Source organism: Heteronotia binoei, chromosome 1 (genome assembly GCF_032191835.1).
Source record: "Heteronotia binoei isolate CCM8104 ecotype False Entrance Well chromosome 1, APGP_CSIRO_Hbin_v1, whole genome shotgun sequence".
Classification (NCBI taxonomy): Eukaryota; Metazoa; Chordata; class Lepidosauria; order Squamata; family Gekkonidae; genus Heteronotia; species Heteronotia binoei.
In genome coordinates this window covers 173,465,864-173,489,624 of record NC_083223.1, presented here as the reverse complement: position 1 = coordinate 173,489,624, position 23,761 = coordinate 173,465,864, and the positions used below count along the sequence as shown (strand labels likewise).

Genomic DNA, 23,761 nt, shown 5'->3' with positions numbered 1-23,761 from the left:
GTCAACTAAGAAATGACAGTTGGGAACTGCCAGTTGAAGATCAATTCGGCACTGACTGAGGACTGGGAAAGAGGCTAAAAGAGGAGTGGGAGGATCACAGAAGATTTGAGCTGAAAAAGGCAGAATTCTAGTCTAGAGAAACAATTCATGCCCAGTGAAAAGGGAGATCTCTCTTAAGAGAGAAGTGATCCCTTGGTTGATGCATAGAGAAAGGTTTCGGGAACTTAGTTGTGTGTCCTGCCTTCAAAACCTTAAGAGTCAGTGAAACTCAGGAACTTATACTTGAGTGTTTAAACAAACACTGAAAAGAAGGCCTCTCTCTTCAAAGTTTCAAAGACTTTGTGGAAAAGCAAAAACACCTATCTTTTGGCAACAAATTACCTTGAATTTAGTGTGATTACAAAGGTAACTCAGATATCTGTTCACCTCATACATTCTGCCCCTGAATCCATCTGACCTTTCCTCCTCCAGGTTAAATAAAATATTTGTTTCTTTTGGAAATTTCAAAAGCCTCTCGTGTGCTGTTACAGAAGTAGAATAAAAGCAGGTGATTGTTGTCTCTTCCTTCAAGTCCCTGACCTGGGCCAGCGTAAAAATATATAACATAAAAGGGCGAGGCAGTCATAGATTATTAAAAAAGAAAAAGAAAAGAAGAAACAAAGGAAAGATCTTACATGTGAGGTTGGGAAGAGGACAAGATTACATAGCTGGATACAGACTTCAGGACAGATTCTAATTAAAAGCACGCCACTGCACAATCCCTGCAGCTGGTGCCAATGGAACAGCACTATGGCACATTTCTGTTTCAACAGAGCTCCACAGATCCAAGCCATAGCACTTACTTCCCTGATAATTCAACACATGATTACATCCCAAATTACAGCTCTCATGGACATGGGGCTGTGTTGCCAAAGACCTATCAGAGATGCAGAAGTTGCACTTTTATTTGCTTAGGTCCCTTACAAAAGTTGGTTCCATTGTTTTATCAGTCAGACCAGTTCCACACATCACCTCTGCTAGTTCCATGCATCACTAGCTGAGCTCCAGGTCTCTCTACTTGAGTACTTCACCAGACCCCTTTTAGTTCCTGTGCCCTCCTGCAGTATTTAACCATGAGATAGCTATGCTGACAACATCTGGGGGAGGTGCTCCTTTCTGCCATCTTTGCCAGAAAAGTTGCTGTCGTCCCTAACATAATTTGGTCCCTCAAGACTATAGAGATCCCAAGTCCAGCTGGCTATCTCCTTCCCAGTTTCCTGCTAGCACCAACCAGCTGCTTTCCTTCCAACCTTTTTCAGCTGGGGTCTTCTTTCCCTCATCTCTTGCAGCCCTGTGAAGATATGTCTTTCATGGATGCCAGCACTGGCTGTCCTTCACATCTGCTTCCCCATGGCCCTTTCCCCCATCTCTGTAACCGAGCTGCTGCCTTCCTTTGAGTGGAGTCCCTTTTCCCCCAGCCTGGGGGAGTCATTTCTGCTCCTGGCAAATGATATACATATTTTATATCTCTGATATTATTTTAGGATCTTTGCAGCCTTCTCTCACACTTTATTTTGGTCCTGTATTCCAACTCCAACAAAACGCATGGGGGTGGATTAGCCTTGTAGGGAATACTTTATTATGAAAAAGACAAAAGGGGGGGAATGCATAACCATCACAGATAAAAATGCCATTTTATATAGAATCCCACAAAACTTTTGTCTTATCAAAAGTATGCAGGCCTCACTGTTAGTACATATAGATCTTGCAGTATTCCAAACACTTGGTTTGCTCGTTGAAAATTATTCATGATCTGCAAAAGTGTCTCCTGGGCAGTTTGAAGACAAATCATCTTGATCTAAATATAGAAAAGATAAATTATATAAACAGCAGAAGAAAATTTCATTAGACTGAAGTAAAATATTTTGAAGACATTACAGTTTGGAAAAGAAAAACAGCCCAAAAACAAAACACAGGAAAGCAGACCAGCTAAGCTGGAATTAATGCCTATGGCTACATTTACACTCCAGTGTTGTCAAGAGTAGGAGGTTACTGCTTGTGATGTTGTGCTGTAACTAACAACTAAGGACAATCTAGATGACAGCACTGCAAGTGATTCAGAAAGCTAGAAATAAGGCATGCAGGTTAACTGTATTGCAGCCATTTATGCCTTTAATGCAGTAGTTAGATGCACATCACCTTACTTGCAAAGGGTTGCTGAACAGTGTGTGCAGTGGTTAGAGCATCAAACTAGAAGCAGGAAGACCCAGGTTTGCATACCCACTTTGTCAAGAAAGCTTAGTGGATGACACTGAGCCACTCGCATACCTTCAGCCTAACCTACCCCACAGGGTTGTGAGGATAAAGAGGAGACGAGAACAGCGTAAACAGCTTTGCGTCCCCAGTGGGAAATAAGGGGATAAATGAAGCAAGGAATATTGAATTGGATGAAAAAAGGGTCAAATTTTGGAAGGCAACTGGAATTTTTCTGGTATTGAAATGTGAGGGAATGCTACACAGAATACTATGTGCCCTGAATTATTCAGGATAATCCCTCTCACATTTTTATTTTCAAGTAATAAATGCAATTTAGAATGTTGTGAATTCAGTTTTAATCCTATTAGAGCAAGAAGATAACTGGGCTGCAAATAAATTCTTGGTATTTTTAAATAAAATGGATTATTTCTTACCTTCATAGGCTGTTCCACACCAGATGCAGTACAGATAATGTTCCCTTAAATATGCTGTCAAGATCTGTAATTTATCTGATGCCTGTGCAAAATACAAAAATGAACATTTCTTTACACATAAAACTCCAAAGAATTTATTAATTACACACTATGAAAAGATCACATTTTACCCCATATGATTTAAATATGTGAAGCGTTCTCTCTTCACAGTGTGTTGCCAGTACAGATTAATCTGTGATGGTCTGACCACAGGAATTTATTTACTTTGTTTCCGTCTTGTAAGAAGGGCATTAAAAGAAATATGAACACCATCCTGTTAATGACATTCTTATTAGTGGATTTTCTGCTACCCAGCTAGATATGTGAAGACCTGGCAAAAATTCAGAAACAAACCTGCCCCCCACCTCCACCCCAACCCCCCTTTGACACAATCCATGAAATATTTTGTTTTGGAATGAGTAAAATACTTTAAGACAAGGATTTGCAAAACATACTTGTTCAGGACAGCATTTTTATAAAGAGATCAGAAGCACTGCTGTATTATAGAACTGTCCGAGAAGGTCCTTTTATAAGGGGATAGGATTGTAGTCTGTTGTACAATCTAGTTTTTACTGCTCTGCCTTGAATCTTTGTAACTCCTGCTGTTGTTTATCGTGCATTAGTTTCCTGTTTACAGTGTTTCCTAATTTCTGTAATTCTAGTCCTTTATATTGTTACTGGAGGTCTTGTGCTGTGTGACTAAATTGTTCTCTATAGATTTTGTAATCTGATATTGAGGAAGATGGGCTATAAGTGAAGTAAATAAATCTGTTTAACTTAATTCGCAGGAAGATTTTTATGTAAGAATCTATAGCATGAGAAAAATCCTGTGTACAGACATGTACATTTTCAAGGATATGTCTACTGATTAAATGTGACTAATTTTGTTGACAATTTTGTTGATGTTGGATCATACACTGTTGAAGTGCTGTAAACCTTTCAGTGCTATAAAGTTTGATATCCAAACATGCCGGCAGTCCTCCTGTACATTTCTGTTCACATAATAAACTTTATTTATGATGAAATTTGTTTTTCTATTTTCAACATTTTTTTCCTGCCCCTCAAATAGCAAAACACATGAAGCCACTTTATACTGAATGTGGTCATTAGTCCACCAAGGTCTGTATTGTCTACTCAAACTGGCAGCAGCTCTCCAGGGTCTCAGGCAGAGAGGTCTTTCACATCACATACTGCCTTAGTTCTTTTAATCAGAGATGCTGGGGATTCAGCCAGGGACCTGCTGCATGCCAAGCAATGTGCTCTATCACTGAGCCACATCCTCAGGAATGACCTTGCATCGGCCATAGCTCTGGCAGAGGTTGTCCTTGAAATGGCAGCTGCTGTGTGAGTGCTGTCAGCCCCACCCACCTCACAGAGTGTCTGTTGTGGGAGAGGAAAATAAAGGAGATTGTGAGCTGCTCTGAGACTCTGAGATTGAAGGGCAGGATACAAATCCAATATCATCCAGCAAAAGTCAAAACTACAAAAGCAATAGGAAGGCCAGGTTGCAAAAGCCATCAATTCTCCTTGCCTGCCTTTCAGGTCAGAGAACCAGATTAGTTCACTTCCAAGGTCCTAGTAACCACAGTGCCAGAGATCCCTCCGATTACAATGTCTCTATCATGGACTGGAGAAAAAGAGCTTGCATTTAAAATCTGTCACTCCAACTCACCTCCTACTTTGCAATTAGTTATCTTCTTTGCAACTCCTACTTGCATCTCCTGCTTTGCAACTAGTTATAACTTCTAAAATTGCACTTCATTTTGGTGATTCAGTTTTCACATTGAAATAAGAGGGATTCCCCCCCTTTCATATGTTTTTTTGTACCACTTTTTCAGCCTTGTATATTTTGGCAATGTCTTCTACAAACAAGATCAAGCGAGCCCATATATCTAGGCACCTTATATAGCAAATGAGATGGTGTTACACTATGCAGCAAATAATGTTACACTATGCAGTTGTTACACTATGATGGCTTTACACTATGCAGTAAATGAAAACATGAACCAATTCAGTAAGGGAGCACATCACTACATTGCATGGTGATGCTAGCTGTGATGATCAAGTATGACTATACATAGCTGTGCAATTCACAAAAAAAATCAACAAATGCATTTTATACAAGGCTTTAGAAAGGCACACATGCAGTTGCAAATTGAAAACTGCTTGTCTTGCAGTACTTTTCTATTGCATATGCAGCATCAGAGAAGCACTAGGAAAAAATATGATACCTGTTTAAGCTTCATTGCTTCTTCCTGCAACAAGGAGTGAAGACATTTCCCAAAACGTTCCATTACCCATAAAATATGACAGACTTTAGGCAGCTACAAACAACATCTGAACGTACGCTTAAGTCATCTTCCTCCTCGTCCTCGTCTTCTTCCTGCTGTTCCACATCTTTTTGCTCACTTCGTCTTAACCAGAACCAAACCTCTCTGGGAACTTCCAGGCCCTTCAAAAAAAGAATTAAAAAACCTGTCTGAAGGAACAGACTTACAAGGCTCTCCTGTTCCTTTTGGTTGGCTCCCGAAAGGATGGAAAAACTGTGACTGTCTCATCCACTGGGTGATGGCACCAATTCCCCTTGCTCCTCAGGGGAGTGCTCCAAAACAAACTTATCACCAGATGCCACCAGTGACTGAGAATATGTACCACTAAATGGAACTACCTCTAGTGTTCTGTACCTGTACTGCCATTTAAAGGCTCTGCCTGGTTGCCATACTTCCCTACTACCCTCCTACAGGCAACCACAGGGGTGATCTATTGCAACTTTGCAAATCTGAGCTGTGCTCTAGCCTGGTGGGCTTCCCCCCTCCCCCTCACCATACTTCATACTGCAAGACCAAATTGGTGTTGTGTTTTTCCAGAGATCAGGCTTAGAGCATTCAAAATATAAGCAAGTTTAATAAATGAATAAATACATTACACGTATTCTGTTCAAGCACTCAAACTGAGCAAGGAAACAAAAGGTGATAACATGAAGTCCCCCTTCCCTATACTCAGTACTTATTCTAAAGAAAGCTTAGTTAGGACAGACTAGCTTTACTTGAAGTTGTAGTTGTTGAGATTTCAACATTACCTTAGTTTCATGATTGGGAGTGACTTATTCCCATTGCCCCTTGCAGGATGGACAAGTTGGAATCCCTTGGTTAACGCTTAGTCTGCCATGGCTTGTACCCACCAGGGGAGCTAGAAGATAAGAGAGCTTCTTCCTTGTGTTTCAAATTTAAATATCCTCTGTCTACCTCCCTTTCCGCTTGGGAAGACCTTATGGTCACAAAGGAAGAGTTTATATCCTACCAAGTTGGTTGTTTCCCTCTCTGTCCCTTTTCGGTATGATCTGGCAGCAGAATGTGGAGGGTAAACCATTGTTCTGCTTTGGCCAGAGTCATCAGTATAAACAAGATCTTGAGTGCTCTGGGCACGGAGCTTGATGGCTCCTCTCTCCAACCCCTCCTTTTTTGCCAGCTATGAATTTGCAGCTGGGTTTCAAAGAATATGTAGAATGTGGTTCCCATTAATTAAATACAGGGGTGAATTCCAGTATTTCTCCACATTTATCTCTTGCCTCATAAGTTTCTTAGCAAGTGTCAAGTAACCACTTGACATAGCAGCATAAAATGTTTACTTAACATTTTTAAATGATAGTCAAGATATCAAAACTGAATAAAAGAAAGATTGCAAAATAATTTGCATATTAATAGTAAAATTAAATAAAATGCAACATGGTTAACTGCAACAAGGAATATTCACAATATGCAATCAATTTTACACATACTCAATATGTAAAACATTCTATGGAAAAGATAGCCACCAATTCTGTTTAAGTTTACACAGTGAAATGCAAATAAGGATGTAGAATGGACTGCACCACTTCAGCCTGAAGGTGGTAATGGAAAGCTCCCTTACACTAAAAGCTCCCTGCACATTTATTTATTTATTTATTTTATTTCATTTATGTCCCGCCCTCCCCGCCTAGGCAGGCTCAGGGTGGCATATAAAACTAGTACAACAAGCAAAGAAAAGGTGGATGGTAGGTGGAAGCTCTGTTCTCTATGCTATGTCTATGTGGCCAGGGACCTGCATATCTCAAGGGACTGTCTCTCCCATATGTGCCCTGCAGAGCCCTGAGCTCAATTGAACAACATCTTCTGGTTGTCCCTGGCTAGCCTCAACTAGGGCCAGAGCCTTTTCAGCCCTGGCCCCAGTCTGGTGGAACAAGCTCCCAACTGAGATCAGGGGCCTGCAGGACCTGTTACAATTCTGAAGGGGCTGCAAGATGGAGCTGTTCCACCAGGCTTTTAATTGAGGTAGTGGGCATCCAAATCCTTCCATTCTTGGCCTCCCCTACTGGTAACTTAGAGCCCTGTGGCACAGAGTGATAAAGCTGCAGTACTGCAGTCCAAACTCTCTGCTCATGACCTAAGTTCGATCCCCGTGGAAGCTGGGTCCAGGTAGCCAGCTCAAGGTTGACTCAGCATTCCATCCTTCCAGAGGTCAGTAAAGTGAGTACCCAGCTTGCTATGGGGAAAGTGTAGATGACTGGGGAAGGCAATGGCAAACCACCCGTAAAAAGTCTGCCGTGAAAACGTTGTGATGTGACATCACCTCAGAGTTGGAAATGACTGGTGCTTGCACAGGGGACTACCTTTTTACCTTACTGGTAACTTGGCCTTGTCGTCAGCGGCCAACCCCTATCAGGAAGTAAAGGTTCCATCAGAGAGTTGCTACTAAGGCAATGCCTCATGTTGGTTTTTTTATTACCAGTCTAATTTTAACTTCTGATTTTATGATTAAATGTGATATTGTTTTATTGTCGTGACTTAAGTGACCTTGTAATGTGCCCTGAGCCCATTTGTGGGAAGAATGGGATATAAATTGAATTAAAGAAATAATAGTTTCCCATTTTTTACAGGAAGGAAATTTAATGCTGAAATCCATCACCTCAGCTTGAAGTGATATAGACCTTGCAATCGCTTCAGCATTCATTCATTTGTAGTTTGCCTTTCTTGTCAAGATTTGCCTATCTCACTTTTCTATTTATATGAACCAAGCCTAAACGGCACATTATTTACAACCTTGCTTTATTGCACAAGAATAGCTATTCTCATATGGGACTCAAGCAACTAGGCAGGGGCATTTGGGGATGCCAGAAAAGAGTAGTTTCTTTTGTTTCAGCCTGTCAGTATGCCAGTATGTCACAATATGTACGCTTGGGAACATTTTTGTGGATTTAGTTGCAAGGCTTCAATATGGAGGTACAGAATACATTGCCCATCATGAACTGCTGCATTACAGATATGCAAACAAACAAGCCACTTACTTTCTGCATATCTAATTGGTGGCAGGCTTTCTGGCTTTTCTCCAGGTCCCGCTTCACTTGCATTTCCTCCTGTTTGGTTTTCATTCTAATTCTGTCAATTTCGAGAGGCAGTTAACACACACAGCACAGGGGAAACAATCTGATCAAAATTAGCGGAGAAACTACACATAAAGCTTTAATTGCTGTCAAGAAATTGACCTTTTATCATACTGTTTGAATGTAAGTGTTGTTGTATCCTTAACCCTAATTCTGTAAAGAGTAACACCCTTGGTCTATAAGTGATTTTTGGATATGTATCCAGGACACTGTAAGTTGTTAGGTAGTAACATCTTTGTATAACATTCAGCTGTTAATTGTGTTCAGCTGGAAGCTGTCAAATTAACTGACGGTCATTTGACATCTAAAATGACAGTTTAGATCTAGATCATCTTGGATGAAGTGCTTTAATTAGCTTGGCATAGTGATAGGCTGTATAATTAAGGAGATGGCAGTCAGCTTTGTACATAGGAAATCCAATCAAGACCAAAAGGAGAAATCCAAAACCACTGCAGGACTTCAGAATGGGGACAGTCTACAAATGCAGAATCCAGAGGCTCAGGGAGACACTTGACACTGTAAGGCTATGGATTTGAATGCTTAAAGGGAGGTTTGTCTTTTATTCCTCCAGGACTTCCACTAGGCTGCCTAAGAGTGCTGCTGAGATGCTGCTATTTCTACTATGATCTTGAATTAGGAAAAGCTGAGAACAAGTGTTGGGGAGAGTATTTAGAGAGATTTGGGTTTTGTGTGTGTTCCTTTGTACCCTGTACACTCCTCTATCAATGTTATGTGTTTTAACTTTTGTACCTTTTTTTGGTAAATAACCCTTATCTGTATTTTAATTGGAGTGAGCGCTGGTTCCATGTGCAGGCAGGATATTGAAGAAAATAATTTTAGTATAAGAAGTGAATAATTTTAGGCTTTAGCCTAAGGCTAAAGAATCCCATCTTATTAACTGGCATTAACTCGGCCAAATTCGAGCAGGTACCCCCCCCCCCCCCAAATGTTGACAATTGCTACAGATAGTCCTACCTGAAACAAACATTTGCTGGAGAAAAAACAGTAAAGGTAATTTAAATCATGCTAAGGCTTTAAGAATTTGATGATACAATGACTGAGAATAAAATCAATCAGCAGAACACTAATGCAAACACACCTCCCCACCACACAGTCCAATTTGACTTTCTACACAAACATAAGCCCTGCAGGTGCCTACCAAAAACCTTCTTTTCCCTGCCACGTGGCCACATGTACATACACCAGAGCTATACTGGTTGCAATGGAACAAATCTGACCCTTCATATTAAGTAGAAACCATCCCATATGTCAGCTTGCGGTCTTCAGGCTCCTGCTGCCTTGGTCAGTTACAGCACAAACAGTGAACGCAGCCAGTTCAGTAATGCTGTGCACATAAAGAGGTGGCCTGGCACTAGGATAAGATTTCTGATGCATAACTACTTCCTCTGAATGGAGGGGAAAGATTCATATTTTCTTAAAATGTACTGCCATCTTTGCTCATATTTTCTTAGTAAATAGTAAATAGTAAATGTAAATGGTAAGGGGGTTTTCCTTGCCACCATGTTATATATTTGATCCTAAACATCAGAAATAATTCCATGTAGAATTGCAGCTTTGAACCCTCAGAACTGATGCATGTTATAATTAGCACACTTTTTTCAGTTACAGGGTATTACTCTCTAATTTAGCATTTCAAAAAGTTTTATTAGTTTCAGAAAAAGATAGGGATGGGGAGTAGGGAGATAAAAAGCACAATACATTCTGGTGTTATTTTGCATAAAAATACTTTCAAAAAATACCAGCTTAATTCTACAATATTTTCTCTATATAAATTGTCCCCTATTATTTTGTCTCAACTGTACATAATCCATTTTCAAATTTCATAGTAGAAACCTTTTGTTAAAATTATCTAGTAATTTTGACAATTCCAGTAAAGGTAAATTTTATAATATAAAATACAGGGAAAAAAAGAAGGGAAAATGAGTTCACACCAAAGAATCTTAAGAGTCTTGAATGTCTAACCAGGCGTAAAATTTCATCCAATATTTTCTTGCTTCTTCTTTAGATCTCTCAGTCAACAGCTGGGAGAGAAAGTCCAGCTCTGCTGTTTCCAGAACTTTTCCCACCAAGTCCATTTTCGTGGGAATTTCCTGAGATTTCCATCTCTGCGCCAAAAGAATTCTAGCTGCTGTGTTAAAGTGTGCCAACAAATGTCTCATTTCTTTGGAATAGCCCTCAGGAAATATGTTCAATAAAAATAGTTCTGGTTTGAAATGGATCTGTGTCTTCATGATCTTCTGTAGCATTTCATGCACCATTTTCCAATAGTCTTTCACCATCTCACATGTCCACCACATATGGTAAAAGGAACCAATCTGTTTAGTACATTTCCAACACTTGTTGGACATATTGGTATAAATCTTACACAATTTCTGTGGGGTCAGGTACCATCTATAAAACATACATATTTTCTTTAAAAGTTACTGACCTAGTTAATTTAATGTTAAGCTTCCACAATCTCTCCCATTCTTCTAGTGCAATATTGTAACCAAAATTTTTTGCCCATTGAACCATACAATCCTTTACAACTTCATCTTGTGTCTTCATTTGAAGTAAATATGCATATAATTTGGAGATTAACTTTTCTTGTGGACCCAAAAGAATTTTATCAAGTACATATTGCTCTGTATTTGGCATATCTAGATTCAACTTGCATTCTCAACCACCAATTCATTTTGATATCCACATTTTCCAATTCTTCTTTGGTTTTCAGTTGATTGTCTTTTCCCAACAAGTCGTCATACCAATAATTCTGATTTAGTTTTAGAAGATTTGGATGAGTAAATGCTTCTACTGGAAAAACCCATCTTGGAATTTTTTGATAGATTCTCGTCTTTAACCATGACCACGTATGATACAAAGATTTTCGAAACCAATGGTTCTTAAAATAGGAATGGCCTTCAAGTCTTTGATACCACAAATATGTGTGCCACCCCATAGTCAAATCATGTCCTTCAAGTAGCAGTTGTCTCTTATCATTCAGAAGTATTCAGTCTTACCCATAAAAGTGCAGATGCTTTACAGTATAATTGCCAGTCTGGAAGGCCCATGCCTGCTCTTAATTTAGGATCCTGCAATGTCTTTAGTTTAATTCAAGGTTTTCTGCCTTGCCAAACATATTTGGCAACCATCTTGTTCAGTTCTTGAAAAAATCCACTATTTAGAAATATTGGAATAGTTTGAAACAAGAATAGTAATCTTGGTAGAATATTCATCTTTATTAGGGCTATTCTTCCCATTAAAGATAAATTCAAATCACGCCATTTTTCCAAATCTTTTTTAATTTCTTTGAGTAGTTTGTCATAATTATCTGCTTTTAAGTTACTACATCTATTTGAAATAACAACACTAAATATTTAATTCTTTTTTCATACAAAAATTCTGATTTTTGCTGGAAGGACTAAATTTGTTCCATCGTCATATTCTTTGTCAAAAATTTTGTTTTATGATAATTAATCTTTAATCCTGCATAATAGCCAAATTGTTTAATCTTATTTATAAAACAGTCTATTGAGTCCATTGGTTGTTCTAGTATAAAGATTAAATCATCTGTGAAGGCTCTGAGTTTATATTGTTCATCTTTTATCACAGCTCCCTTTATACTTGTGTCTTCCCTTATTTGATTATTCAACATCTCTAAAGATAAGATAAAAAATAGAGGTGACAATGGACAGGCTTGTCTTGTACCTTTTTGAATATTAATAACATCTGTTAGTTCTCCATTCACTGTCACCCTTGCATTTTGTGAGGAATATATTGCTTCTACTACTCTCAGAAAATTTTCACCACACTCCATGCCTTTCAATTGCTGTAACATAAAATGCCAACGAACATTATCAAAGGCCTTCTCAGCATCTAAACAAATTAAAGCCAACTGCTTCTCTGGATAACTCTCATAATATTCCAAATATTACAAACTGTTCTGACATTGTCTTTCAAATATCTTTTCGGAAGAAATCCTGCTTGATCATGGTGTATTATAGATTGTAAAACTTTCTTCAAACGTTGTGCCAATATTGCAGCAAAATTTTTATAATCCACATTTAAAAGGGAAATTGGACAATAGTTTTTAATATCTTTCAAATCATTGTTTTCTTTTGGAATCAAGGATATTGTAGCTTCTTGCCATTCAACTGGTATTTGGCCTTCATCTTGAATCTTTTCAATAAGACGTTTAAACGGTAATTAAATTAAATGGTGATTAGATTAAATTAAATTATTCTTCATAAGCTTTATAGAATTCTGCCGGTAATGCATCTGGCCCAGGGGTTTTGCCATTCTTTTGAGATGTCATTGCCTCTCCAAGTTCCCTTATTGTTATTGGCTCATTTAGAATTTTTTGCTGTTCCTCTGTAAATTTATTGAGGTTATTTTGATTGATATATTCTTCTAAATCTGTTTTCTGAACTTGCTTATCTTCATATAATTTTTTATAAAACTGCTCCACAATTTGACATATTTTTTGCTTTTGATTTTTCTCTTCATTGTTCTCATCTTTCAATGTCGTAATTATTCTTTTGGCCTTCTCTTTTCTCATCCTATAAGTCAACGACCTTCTAGGCTTGTTGACATGTTCAAAAATTTTTTGTCTAGCATACCTCAATTTAATCTCCATCTCTTCCATAAGAATTAAATTCAATTTATGTTGCATTTCTTTCACCTTTTTTTGAAATTCATATTTTGTTGGTTGTTTTTTAAGATTCTTTTCAGCTTCTCTGGCTTGCGACATTAAATTTTGGAAATTTTCAGTTCTTTCTTTTTCTTGATATTATATCTAATTGCAAGATCCCTATATAGTAAGCTTTAGCAGTGTTCCAACTACTTGCATCTTTATTTCTTGTGTTATATTCTGTTTGAAAAAAGATTCCATTTCGGCCTTGGATTCTTTAAGAAAGTCTTTATCTTTCAAAATTGAAGTATTTAACTTCCAAGATTTTCTCTTCTGCAAACCTTTTAGCTTTATCATTACAGGGCTATGATCTGAGATAACTCTTGTCTGAATTTCTATGTCAACTAGATCTTTAATCAAACTTGCCGAAAGCCAACACATATCAATTCTTGACCAAGTTTGGTGACTAAAGGAATAGTAAGTAAGTAAAGACTTTGGAAGTGGGATATCTTGTTCTCCATACGTCTACCAAATCCATTTCTTCTGCTAATTTCCAAAAGCTTGCTGGTAACTGAAGACCTTTACTTTTCATCTGTGTATGCATTTTTTTATCTAGTTGTCTATCAGAGATTGCATTAAAGTCTCCTATTAAACAGTATTCTGCATACTCCAAATTTGATAATTTAAGACGCAAATCTTGAAAAAATTTCTCTTGGTGATCATTTGGGGCATAAATATTTTGCAAGTAAGATTTTTTTATTATCCACTGTAATTTCAACCAATAAAATTCTTCCATTTTCAGAGGCAAACTGCAATTGTGGATTAAATTTATCTTTAATATATACTGCCACTCCCCGTTTCTTCTTATACATGTCTGTTGCTGTGAATAAATTACCCAATTTTTTATTTTTCAAAAAATGTTGGTCTTTCGTTAGGATGTGAGTTTCTTGTAAGCAAATTATGTCCATTTCCAATTTTGCCAAATATCTAAATGTCTTCCTCCTTTTAGCAGGAGAATTAAGTTCATTCACATTAATTGAAACTATTGAAGCCATTATGGATTTTGGTTATCATTATCTTTCTTATCTTTTGGGGGGTGTTGTTTTATATGGTATCTCAGTGGTTCATTTGGATTTTCTTCACCAGAGCCTTCTTCCTCCTCCTCCTTTTCTTTGCCTTCTTTTTTCTTCATTCTTTCAAAAAAATTCTGAGCTTTAAAAAAAGGAGTTAATCCTGTATCTGTTTTTCCTGGTATGTAAAAAGAAGGCCCTCTGGCATTAGCCACATATAAGGTATTTCTCTTCCTCTCAAAAAATCTGTTAACTCTTGATATTCTCTCCTCTTTTGTCTCACAGGCCAGGGAACCTCTCTTAGAATTTTCACCATATTTCCAGCTGTCAACATAGGTCTATCTCTTACTTGTTTCAAAATGTCATCTTTGGTCCTCTTCCTTGTAAATCTCAAATGAACTTCACTAGGTAGTTTGTTTCGTCTTGTATAGCTCGATGGCATCCATCTAACTTGGTCAAATTCTTCTTCCATCCTCTTAGGAGTCACCTGTAAAATTTCAGCCAAGGCTTCACTTTCATTTTTCTCTTCTGGTATGTTTTGAAATCTCAACACATAGGCAGCTCTATCTACTTCCAGTTGCAAGACTTCCGGTTTCGGTAGTCTGCGGTTGAAAGCAGCTCAGACTGATGCGTCCTGAGCCTCTTTCAAATCGGCACTTTGAGGGGTCGCCCCCGAAGGACGACTCGACTCTGGGGCCCAGGAAGGGTTCCAGAAGGCAGGAGGACTGAGCGGTAGATCGGGGATAACAGCGGAGGCAGCTGCTCCCCAATCCCACTTTTCTCAAGCCTCATCATTCCGATTGCCATTTTAAATGGCAAGAGGGTCAGCCACCGGCTTCTTCTCCCTTTCCTCATCACTCTACATTCTGGACTCTCAAATTTGACAGCTTCAAGACAAATGACATTGATCTTCTTGCTACTGTGTTTCCCCCCCCCCATACTTTCTTTTGGATTGGTGGCATCTATGAGAAGCAGGAAAAAGGAGAATCAGAAGCAGATTTTAAGTAAGGCAAGAGACTGAGAAGGGGGGGGGGAGACTCTCCCTCTTTCTTTTTCAAGGCTTGCAAAAGTTTCTGCCTAACCTGATACATTGAAAATACCTGCAGGAAGAGATCACATCAACTTGTAGACTGGATGGCTGAATTTAGTTGATTTGTCTTAAAATGCTTTGGGTTTTGGGGAAGATGTCTGCTGACAAGTGCACATGGATGTGAAAGTTGGTTGGCTTAAAAAATATTTTGAAGCTTAAGTTGAATTACTTTGATTGAACTTATAAGTACTTTAAGTAACTATTAAAGGCTGGTGGGTACCTCATGTTGATTTATAAGACATAGCAGGATCTCTGGCTGTAAGAAGAACATTTTGCAAATTTTGAAGTGGATTTCTATCTATTTTTGTGGATGGTATGGATATAACCGTTTAAATTTGTATTTTACTTTTTTTTTCCTTTTGTACATCTGTGGTTGGATTACTTTTTGATATGGTTTTAAAGATTTTTGGTTTGGGATTTCTTTTTTTATGCAACTTTATTTTTTGCCCTTATTTTTGGGTTTGGTAGTTTTTCTTCCTTTTTGTCTGGATTACTGGTTTATTGTTTGATTTTGGGACTCACTCTTGGATTACAAATAGGGTAATCAGCCCTGGATTACAGATTCACACCTTGTAGCTTCTGTACTTGGAAACTAGTTGGAAGACGTGGTGGTGATTTGGATTGCAATTGAATCAGCATTGCTAAAAGACACATAACAGGGAATGACTGCTGTTGTAGTCAACTGAACTGAACTGAACTGTTTTCCCTATTGACTATCTAGTGTGGTGAACTGAAAAGTGGTGTTTATTATTTTTAGTATTGTTTTGGCTAACACGAATTGTTGATAGAAGCCAGAAGGTTGTTTCCATTTTTGAATTGTTTTATAATAAGGGCATTCTTTGGAGGATATTAGCTTATCTGGTATAAACAGAAACACAGAGTTTCAAAACAAACATGTAAGAGGATTTCATGTTATTGGATTTGTGGTTGTGAGTGTGCTTATTTTAACAAGAATGAGTGGTCCCAAAGAAACTGTTAAAATAAAAGACAACAAAGAAGGAAAGCAAACATTTCTTTCACCTAATGCTCTATCTGGACCAGGCAAATTTATGACCATGCAAGGAGATATGAAAGAAATGCAAACCACCTTAATGTCTGCTATATCACAGTTAACAAGCAAAGTAGATAATATTGGTGAACAGATGACAGAGATTAAAAAAGAGCTTTTGGAGAACAGCAGACAGACAGCTGAGACCAACAAGGCTCTAAAAGTACTAGATGGTCAGGTGACAGAGAATATTCAAAAGGTGGAACATCTGGGAAAAGAACAGAGTATACAAGATTCCATACTCTCTAATTTAATTACCCTGTCTCCCAATGCACCCATGAAACATCATGTGCATTTAAAAGAACTGTTTCTTTAAAATAATTATGAGAATGGTGTTTTCCTGTACATTACTTGAAAAGGTCAGCCGTCTGCTTTTCTGCTTGTTTTTGCATATGAAGTTTTCTTCTGTAGTTTTCCATCTTCTCTTCAGCTTTTCGCTTTTTCAGTTCTTCATGGCCAAGCCCACTTTTGCCTGTTGGAAATTCAAAGCAATCAGGTTAACATGTTGAGAGGCATCACATTCAGAATAATAATTTTTTTAAAGTAAGAGGTAGATTTCTCACACACCTTGGTTCATGTTCAAAGGAATAGGCTCAATAATCCCTTTTCCTACAGAAAACCAGAGCAGTCAGTTAAAAAAGAGTGGCCACAATAGATGACAAACATGAGACAGACTTGCATTCCTACTTCTTCCAACAACTTGGAATTGTTTACTTGAGATTACTTCATTTTATTTCTAGACTACGCCTGTGAGGGAGAATAGATTAAGAACGAACAACATGGCTGAACAGGGATTTGAAGTTGCTTGGTCTAAGCCCAATATTTGAAGTACTGTTCCAAATTATCTCCATTGTGAAATGGCCTTTCATTAACTCATGCATTCCAAACTTTCTCTACCATGGATGTAACATTTAATAAATACCCAATGGTTTACATGATTTGGCTTTCTATTCTGCTACTTTCTCCAGAATTATGTTTTTATGATTCTATAATGTGCTTTGTGATGTTCTCCCTTGCCATGAGAGGCCACACATTTGGTATAGCACAGTATACCATTTCTACTAGAAAACATTTATCTAGCTTTGACAGTATGCTTAATCATGGTTTCCTTTTTCTCCAGGCACAAGCAAAGATTTCTAAGGGTCAAAGATTAATACCCAGTTTAATAGCTCAGAAAGTCTGGAACTGGGGGTGAAGAGAGAGACATAAAGTTTGCACATGACACAAAATTGTTCAGGGTGGTGAAAATTCAGAGGGATTGTGAGGCACTCCAAACTGACCTCTTCAAATTGGGAACAGGCAACAGAATGGCAGGTGAAATTCTATAAAATTAAGTGCAGACTGATGCATGTTGGAGCAAGGTATTTACTGTTAGGACCTGAGCTGATGTTAAACAGACCAAGAAAAAGAGTCTTGGTGTTGTAGTGAAGAGCTCATTGAAAATGTCACCTCAATATGCAGCAGCAATTTAAAAAAGCAGATGGTCACAGAACCTACCAGGGGTGGGGCGATCCTGGATTTGGTCCTAAGTAATGCCCAAGACTTGGTGAGAGATATAAAAGTGATTGCACCGCTTGGGAGCAGTGACCATAACATTATTGATTTCACCATTTGTATAAATAGGGAGTTGCTCCAAAAGACCAGCACAACCACGTTTAACTTTAAAAGGGGTAAATTCTCTGAGATGAGGAGACATGTGAAGAGGAAACTGAAAGGAAAGGTAAATACAGTCAAAACCCTTGGGGAAGCTTGGAAGCTATTTAAAACTACAATCCTAGAAGCTCAGATAAAATATATACCACAAGTTAGGAAAGGCACAAACAGGTATAAGAAAAGACCTGCATGGTTAACAAAGTAATGAAAGCTATAAAAGGTAACAAGGACTCCTTTAAGCGGTGGAAATCTAGTCCAAGTGAGATTAATAAAAAGGAACACAGGCTGTGGCAAATCAAATGCAAGACTGTGATCAGGCAGGCAAAAAGAGACTATGAGGAGCATATTGCAAAAAACATAAAGAACAACAATAAAAATTTCTTCAAATATATTAAAAGCAGGAAACCAGCCAGGGAGGCAGTGAAGCCCTTGGATGACCAAGGGGTAAAAGGATTACTGAAGGAGGACAGGGAAATGGCTGAGAAGCTGAATGCATTTTTTGCCTCTGTCTTCACTGTGGGAGAAGTGTTTGCCTGCTCCAGAACCACTAATTTTGGAAGGGATGTTGAAAGACCTGAGTCAGATTGAGGTGACAAGGTCCTACAACTGACTGACGAATTAAAAACTAATAAGTCACCAGGTCTGGATGGCATACATCCAAGAGTTCTGAAAGAACTCAAAGTTGAACTTGTGGATCTCCTGACAAAAATATGTAATCTTTCATTGAAATCTGCCCCCGTTCCTGAGGACTGGAAGGTAGCAAATGTCACCCCCATCTTTAAAAAGGGTTCCAGAGGAGATCTGGGAAATTACAGGCCAGTCAGTCTGACTTCAATACCGGGAAAGTTGGTAGAAAGCATTATCAAGGACAGAATGAATAGGCACATTGATGAACACAAGTTATTGAGGAAGACTCAGCATGGCTTCTGTAAGGGAAGATCTTGCCTCACTAACCTGTTACAGTTCTTTGAGGGGGTGAACAAACATGTGGACAAAAGGGACCCAATAGATGTTGTTTACCTTGACTTCCAGAAAGCTTTTGATAAAGTTCCTTATCAAAGGCTCCTTAGTAAGCTCGAGAGTCATGGAGTAAAAGGACAGGTCCTCTTGTGGATCAAAAACTGGCTAATTAATAGGAAGCGGAGAGTGAGTATAAATGGGCAGTCTTCACAGTGGAGGACGGTAAGCAGTGGGGTGCCACAGGGCTCAGTACTGGGTCCCATGCTCTTTAACTTGTTCATTAATGATTTGGAGTTGGGAGTGAGCAGTGAAGTGGCTAAGTTTGCAGATGACACTAAATTGTTCAGAGTGGTGAGAACCAGAGAGGATTGTGAAGCACTCCAAAGGGATCCGTTGAGGCTAGGTGAGTGGGTGTCAACGTGGCAGATGAGGTTCAACGTGGCCAAGTGCAAAGTAATGCACATTGGGGCCAAGAATCCCAGCTACAAATACAAGTTGATGGGTTGTGAACTGGCAGAGACTGACCAAGAGAGAGATCTTGGGGTCGTGGTAGATAACTCACTGAAAATGTCAAGACAGTGTGCGATTACAATAAAAAAGGCCAACGCCATGCTGGGAATTATTAGGAAGGGAATTGAAAACAAATCAGCCAGTATCATCATGCCCCTGTATAAATCAATGGTGTGGTCTCATTTGGAATACTATGTACAATTCTGGTCACCGCACCTTAAAAAGGACATTATAGCATTGGAAAAAGTCCAGAAAAGGGCAACTAGAATGATTAAAGGTTTGGAACACTTTCCGTATGAAGAAAGGTTAAAACGCTTGAGGCTCTTTAGCTTGGAGAAACGTCGACTGCGGGGTGACATGATAGAGGTTTACAAGATTATGCATGGGATGGAGAAAGCAGAGAAAGAAGTACTTTTCTCCCTTTCTCACAAAACAAGAACTCGTGGGCATTCAATGAAATTGCTGAGCAGTCGGGTTAGAACGGATAAAAGGAAGTACTTCTTCAACCAAAGGGTGATTAACATGTAGAATTCACTTCCACAGGACGTGGTGGCAGCTACAAGCATAGCCAGCTTCAAGAGGGGTTTGGATAAAAATATGGAGCAGAGGTCCATCAGTGGCTATTAGCCACAGCACATTATTGGAACTGTCTGGGGCAGTGATGCTCTGTATTCTTGGTGCTTGGGGGTGGGCTACTGTGTGACACAGAGTGTTGGACTGGATGGGCCATTGGCCTGATCCAACATGGCTTCTCTTATGTTCTCAGGCTTTGTTGAGGCAACAGGGAGGAAGTGGGCATGGTTGCCACATGCTGTGAAAGGAGGTGTGCACACTCCCAGGCTCTCACACACGCTCAGAACGCTTAGCTGTGGTGCATAACAACTGCCATTTCTCTGATTTTCTTAAAAAATGTATTTCTTTTGCACATGTGCTCAGTTGAGCAAGCTGGAGGCTTGGCTGTTTGTACATTCATTCCCTCCCTGCATGTGCTAATGTATGCAAGTAGGCACTCACCCACCCCAGGAAGAGGAGGTGTGGCTAACAGGGCAGTGTTACTGCTGTTGAATAAGGTGGGATAGGGGAAGAAGTGGGGGTGGAAAGCAAGTGGGGGAACCCTTCTCTTCCATGGTCCCATGGGAAGTTAGGGGACCAGAGCCAGATGGGAAGTTGGGGGGCCAGACCTCGAGGGGCTGCACCATAGCTACAGGCCTGATAACAGTCTATAAAATTATGCATATCAGATGCTAGGAAGCAGTTTGGACATGAGGACAGCTTCTGAGCTGTCTATTGGCATCTGGCTGGCCACTGTTGGAAATAGGATTGTGAACTAAATGGACGAGAGATCTGATCCAGCATGCCTTCTCTTATGGTAGGTTTTATGTGTTCAAGCCTCCTTTTTAACTAGGGGTTGACTGCATACTCCCCCCCACCCAATGTCCCATTTAAAGGGTTGGGCTGGATTTTCATTACTCTGGCATCTGTACCAGTGTTAGGAAGCTAGTTTTGTGCTGACATGACCTGTACACTGAGCTTCTTAGAATTATACAAAATTCCTGCAGAAAATCATCCAGATGGAAAACTCACCACTCTTGCCTAGAGGCTGACCACTTTTGTATCCCATCTTTTGAAGCATAGCAAAGCCTTTATTCTCATTTCCCAATGCAATGTTTAAAGCAGTATCACGTTGCTCTTTTTCCTGTTCTTTTATACTCTTTTGCCTATTTTTTTTGTTGACTTCTTTTTGCTTTTCTTCTTTTTTAAAAGTTTCTTTTATACGCCTCAGCATGGGCATTCCTGGCCTGATGTCCTGACTAAACAAAAACAACAGTTAAATGGTTATACAATACAAGATGTGGAAAAACACAGCAGCAAGATCCACTTCAGTGAACCAAGGAAAAATCTAAGAGATCAATCCAAAGTAAATATATGCAGAAATCTGATTTTTTAATTGGAGCTCATTTCCTGGAAAGTGTTCTTAGGACTGCATTGCCAAACTCTGATTTATGGTAACATTCTAAGCAGAGCTGCACCCTCCCAAGTTCATTGAAGTCAATGGGCTTAGAAGGGTATAGCTCTTCCTAGGATGGCATTGTTATTCTGCAAAATGACATGCACTGCAAATATAGTCTTCGGTCACAACACCACTAATTTCAATTATAATTCTGACTAGTCCTTCAACTGGGCATCTGAATAACAATGAAGTTACAAAAGTCCTCAAAAATAGTTTCAACTGTCAACAGTGTACATAACAGGTGCTGACAATTATGGCATCAAGTTTAGAAAAATAACCCACTTACACAACATTAATAAAGGAATCAGACATGTAGTCCTCTTCTGTGTCCTCCATGCTTAGTAATTCTCCTCTTCCCTAAAAATGACATATTGCTAGATTTTAGAATGCATTGCAAATGATATTTTCTCCTCATTTTTAAATACACACTTTAACAGTTCCAAGGTTTATATAATATAAACATGTGCTTTCATCTGTCATCAGTGTCCCTAACATGCAGACAAATACAATGTCCAATAAATATTGCATTTTTTTTTTTTGCTTTGTTGAAAATAGTGATAACTACTGAAAGGTGATTTTCAATCCCTGGTGGTCACATCTGCCCCTTCTTTATGAGCATGCCCATGACCAGTGTTGCCTCTGAACCTCCACCACACAACTGGAGGTTTTATCAGAGGACAAAGCTTGCAAGAAACGGAGATCTGAGCCCCAGCATTGTGCAGCTGACTCTTAGGCATATCTATTCGGAAATAAGCCTCACTGAGTTCAACGGGACACATTGACAAGTAAACGCGCCTACAGCTACAGCGGCAATTTTCCGTTTCGGAAATCAAAACACTGTTCTTCGTCTCTCCATTGTGCGCTAGGACGACAGTCCTAAACGTCCTTTTTTGGAAGGAAAAGCGATAGAAGCCAGCGGAGCTTCCAAGGAAATTGCTTCCACCTTGCCTTACTATCTCCCGATCTTACCACCTATAGCCTGAGCAGCTAACCTGCAAAACGTTCTCCTCTGCGTACAGACGGCCGAAGGAACAGACCAGTTCAGAAACGGCGCACGCGCACCCCCCCCCCGCGCTTCCTGGGTCTCGTCTGCGCTTGCGCCTGAGCCGGTGCTTCCTCAGGTGTCTATGGAGAAGCCCGGTTCGGAGCAATGGCGTCAGGAATTTACCTCTGTCTGCTAAGTGCCGTAGTCGCGTGAACAGTCGGAACAGGCCGGTGCTGGGGCGCGAAGAGAAACTCTGAGGTAAGAACAGATGGGCCGTTGTCTGAAGAAGACGTTGTGTGGCCTTCGGGGAAGGGCTGGGAGCAGCAGTAAGGGCTCCTACGGACGGGAAGCGGGGTCAGCTGGGAGCAGCCTGCCGGTTTCGTGGTGAGTGGGATAACTCGGCCTGTGAGGGTGCATCACTGGGAAGGTTTTGAGGGGCGGCTTTTGTTGTCCCGTCTCTGCGGAGGTCTCTATGGAAGAGCTAACGGAAGCGCCAGGCTATGTTGTGCCGAGCCAGACCTCCTCGCCCAGCGCTGCTAGCCGCTCTCCACGGTCTGAGGCAGAGAAAGGTCTTTTCTATGATCTGCTGTTTGGCGGACTGAGATCGCTGCCTGCATCATGTGAACTAGGTGATGTTCTTCTGAACTGGGCCTTCCTCTTCTAAGACTGGTGGCACTTTAGAGAGTTCAGATATGTCCATCATCAGAATAAGGAAATCGGGGGCAGTGTATAGCTGTCCTGACTTGGCTAGCCTGAACTCATCTATCGGGGACCAACAAGGAAGTCCAGGGTTGTTACACAGGCAGGCAATGGCAACCCACCTCTGTTCCTCTTTTCTTGATACCTTAGAAGAAGATGATGATACTGGATTTATATCTCGCCCTCCACTCCAAATTTCAGAACTGTTCACAATCTCCTTTATCTCCCCCCTCCCACAACAGACACGCTCTGAAGTGGATGGGGCTGAGAGGATTCTCACAGCAGCTGTCCTTTCAAGGACAACCTCTGCCAGAGCTATGGCTGACCCAAGACCATTCCAGCAGGTGCAAGTGGGGAATCAAACCTGGTTCTCCCAGATAAGAGTCCACACACTTAACCACTATACCAAACTGGTTCTTACGGGAATCACCATAAGCTGGCTGTGATGCAGTGACACTTTACAGCATTAGGTAGCTGAAGCCCATAGTACTTTGGTTTTCTAATGATATGAATGCACTCCACATATAATCAGAGGAGCACACTCCTATATTACTGCTGAATAAGTCAAAACATAGATTACTGATTTCCAAGGTCTCAGACTGGGTGCATATTCTGCTATGCTCATGGCCTGTGTACAGCATGCATTAGTTGAACACATAAAACTGCCTTTTACAGAATCAGACTCTTGGTCCATCAAAATCAGTATTCTGTGCTCAGACTGGCAGTGGCTCTCTAAGGTCTCAGGCAGAAGTCTTTCACATCACCTACTGTCTGGTCCTTTTAACTGGAGATGATGGGGATTGAAACTGGGGCTTTTTGCATGCTAAGCAGATGCTTTATCACTGAGCCACAGCCCCTCTGAAATCACCCCCTTCTCCAAGATATAAGAGCAGATGGACCCATACTCTTGCTACATCTGAAGATGTGAGCAGTGACTCATGAAAGCTCATCCCCTGCAGTGAACCCTGTCAGTCTCTA

The 23,761-nt window shown here is 39.9% G+C and overlaps 2 protein-coding genes across 3 annotated transcripts in view; one reads left to right on the top strand and one right to left on the bottom strand.

Moving 5' to 3' along the window:
* Positions 1 to 1,595: 1,595 nt before the first annotated feature.
* Positions 1,596 to 22,233, bottom strand: GPATCH11 (G-patch domain containing 11). Its single transcript, XM_060244277.1, has 9 exons — positions 22,092 to 22,233; positions 21,386 to 21,456; positions 20,673 to 20,899; positions 16,533 to 16,574; positions 16,317 to 16,437; positions 8,032 to 8,122; positions 5,056 to 5,160; positions 2,670 to 2,751; positions 1,596 to 1,837 (listed from the first exon to the last, which is right to left on the bottom strand). The coding sequence occupies exons 2-9, from the start codon at positions 21,433 to 21,435 to the stop codon at positions 1,782 to 1,784; spliced, it is 774 nt and encodes a 257-aa protein (XP_060100260.1). The 5' UTR covers positions 21,436 to 21,456; positions 22,092 to 22,233; the 3' UTR covers positions 1,596 to 1,781.
* The window catches only part of HEATR5B (HEAT repeat containing 5B), a 91,392-nt gene continuing 89,801 nt past the window's right edge, over positions 22,171 to 23,761 (top strand). The window contains exon 1 of one of the 2 annotated variants that reach the window (XM_060244265.1): positions 22,171 to 22,342. The gene's annotated coding sequence lies outside the window, so the exon portion shown is untranslated. The remainder of the gene's footprint in view (positions 22,343 to 23,761) is intronic. The other variant, XM_060244256.1, reaches the window with a different exon arrangement.

Bases quoted from the DNA above. Each gene is read 5' to 3' on its own strand.
- GPATCH11 (XM_060244277.1), bottom strand. From the start codon at position 21,435: ATGGAGGACACAGAAGAGGACTACATGTCTGATTCCTTTATTAATGTT. The intron at 20,900-21,385 runs GTAAGTGGGTTA...GTTTTTGTTTAG, and splicing joins GATTCCTTTATTAATGTTGT to TCAGGACATCAGGCCAGGAA. The intron at 8,123-16,316 runs GTAATGTACAGG...CGAAATTGACAG, and splicing joins CAGACGGCTGACCTTTTCAA to AATTAGAATGAAAACCAAAC.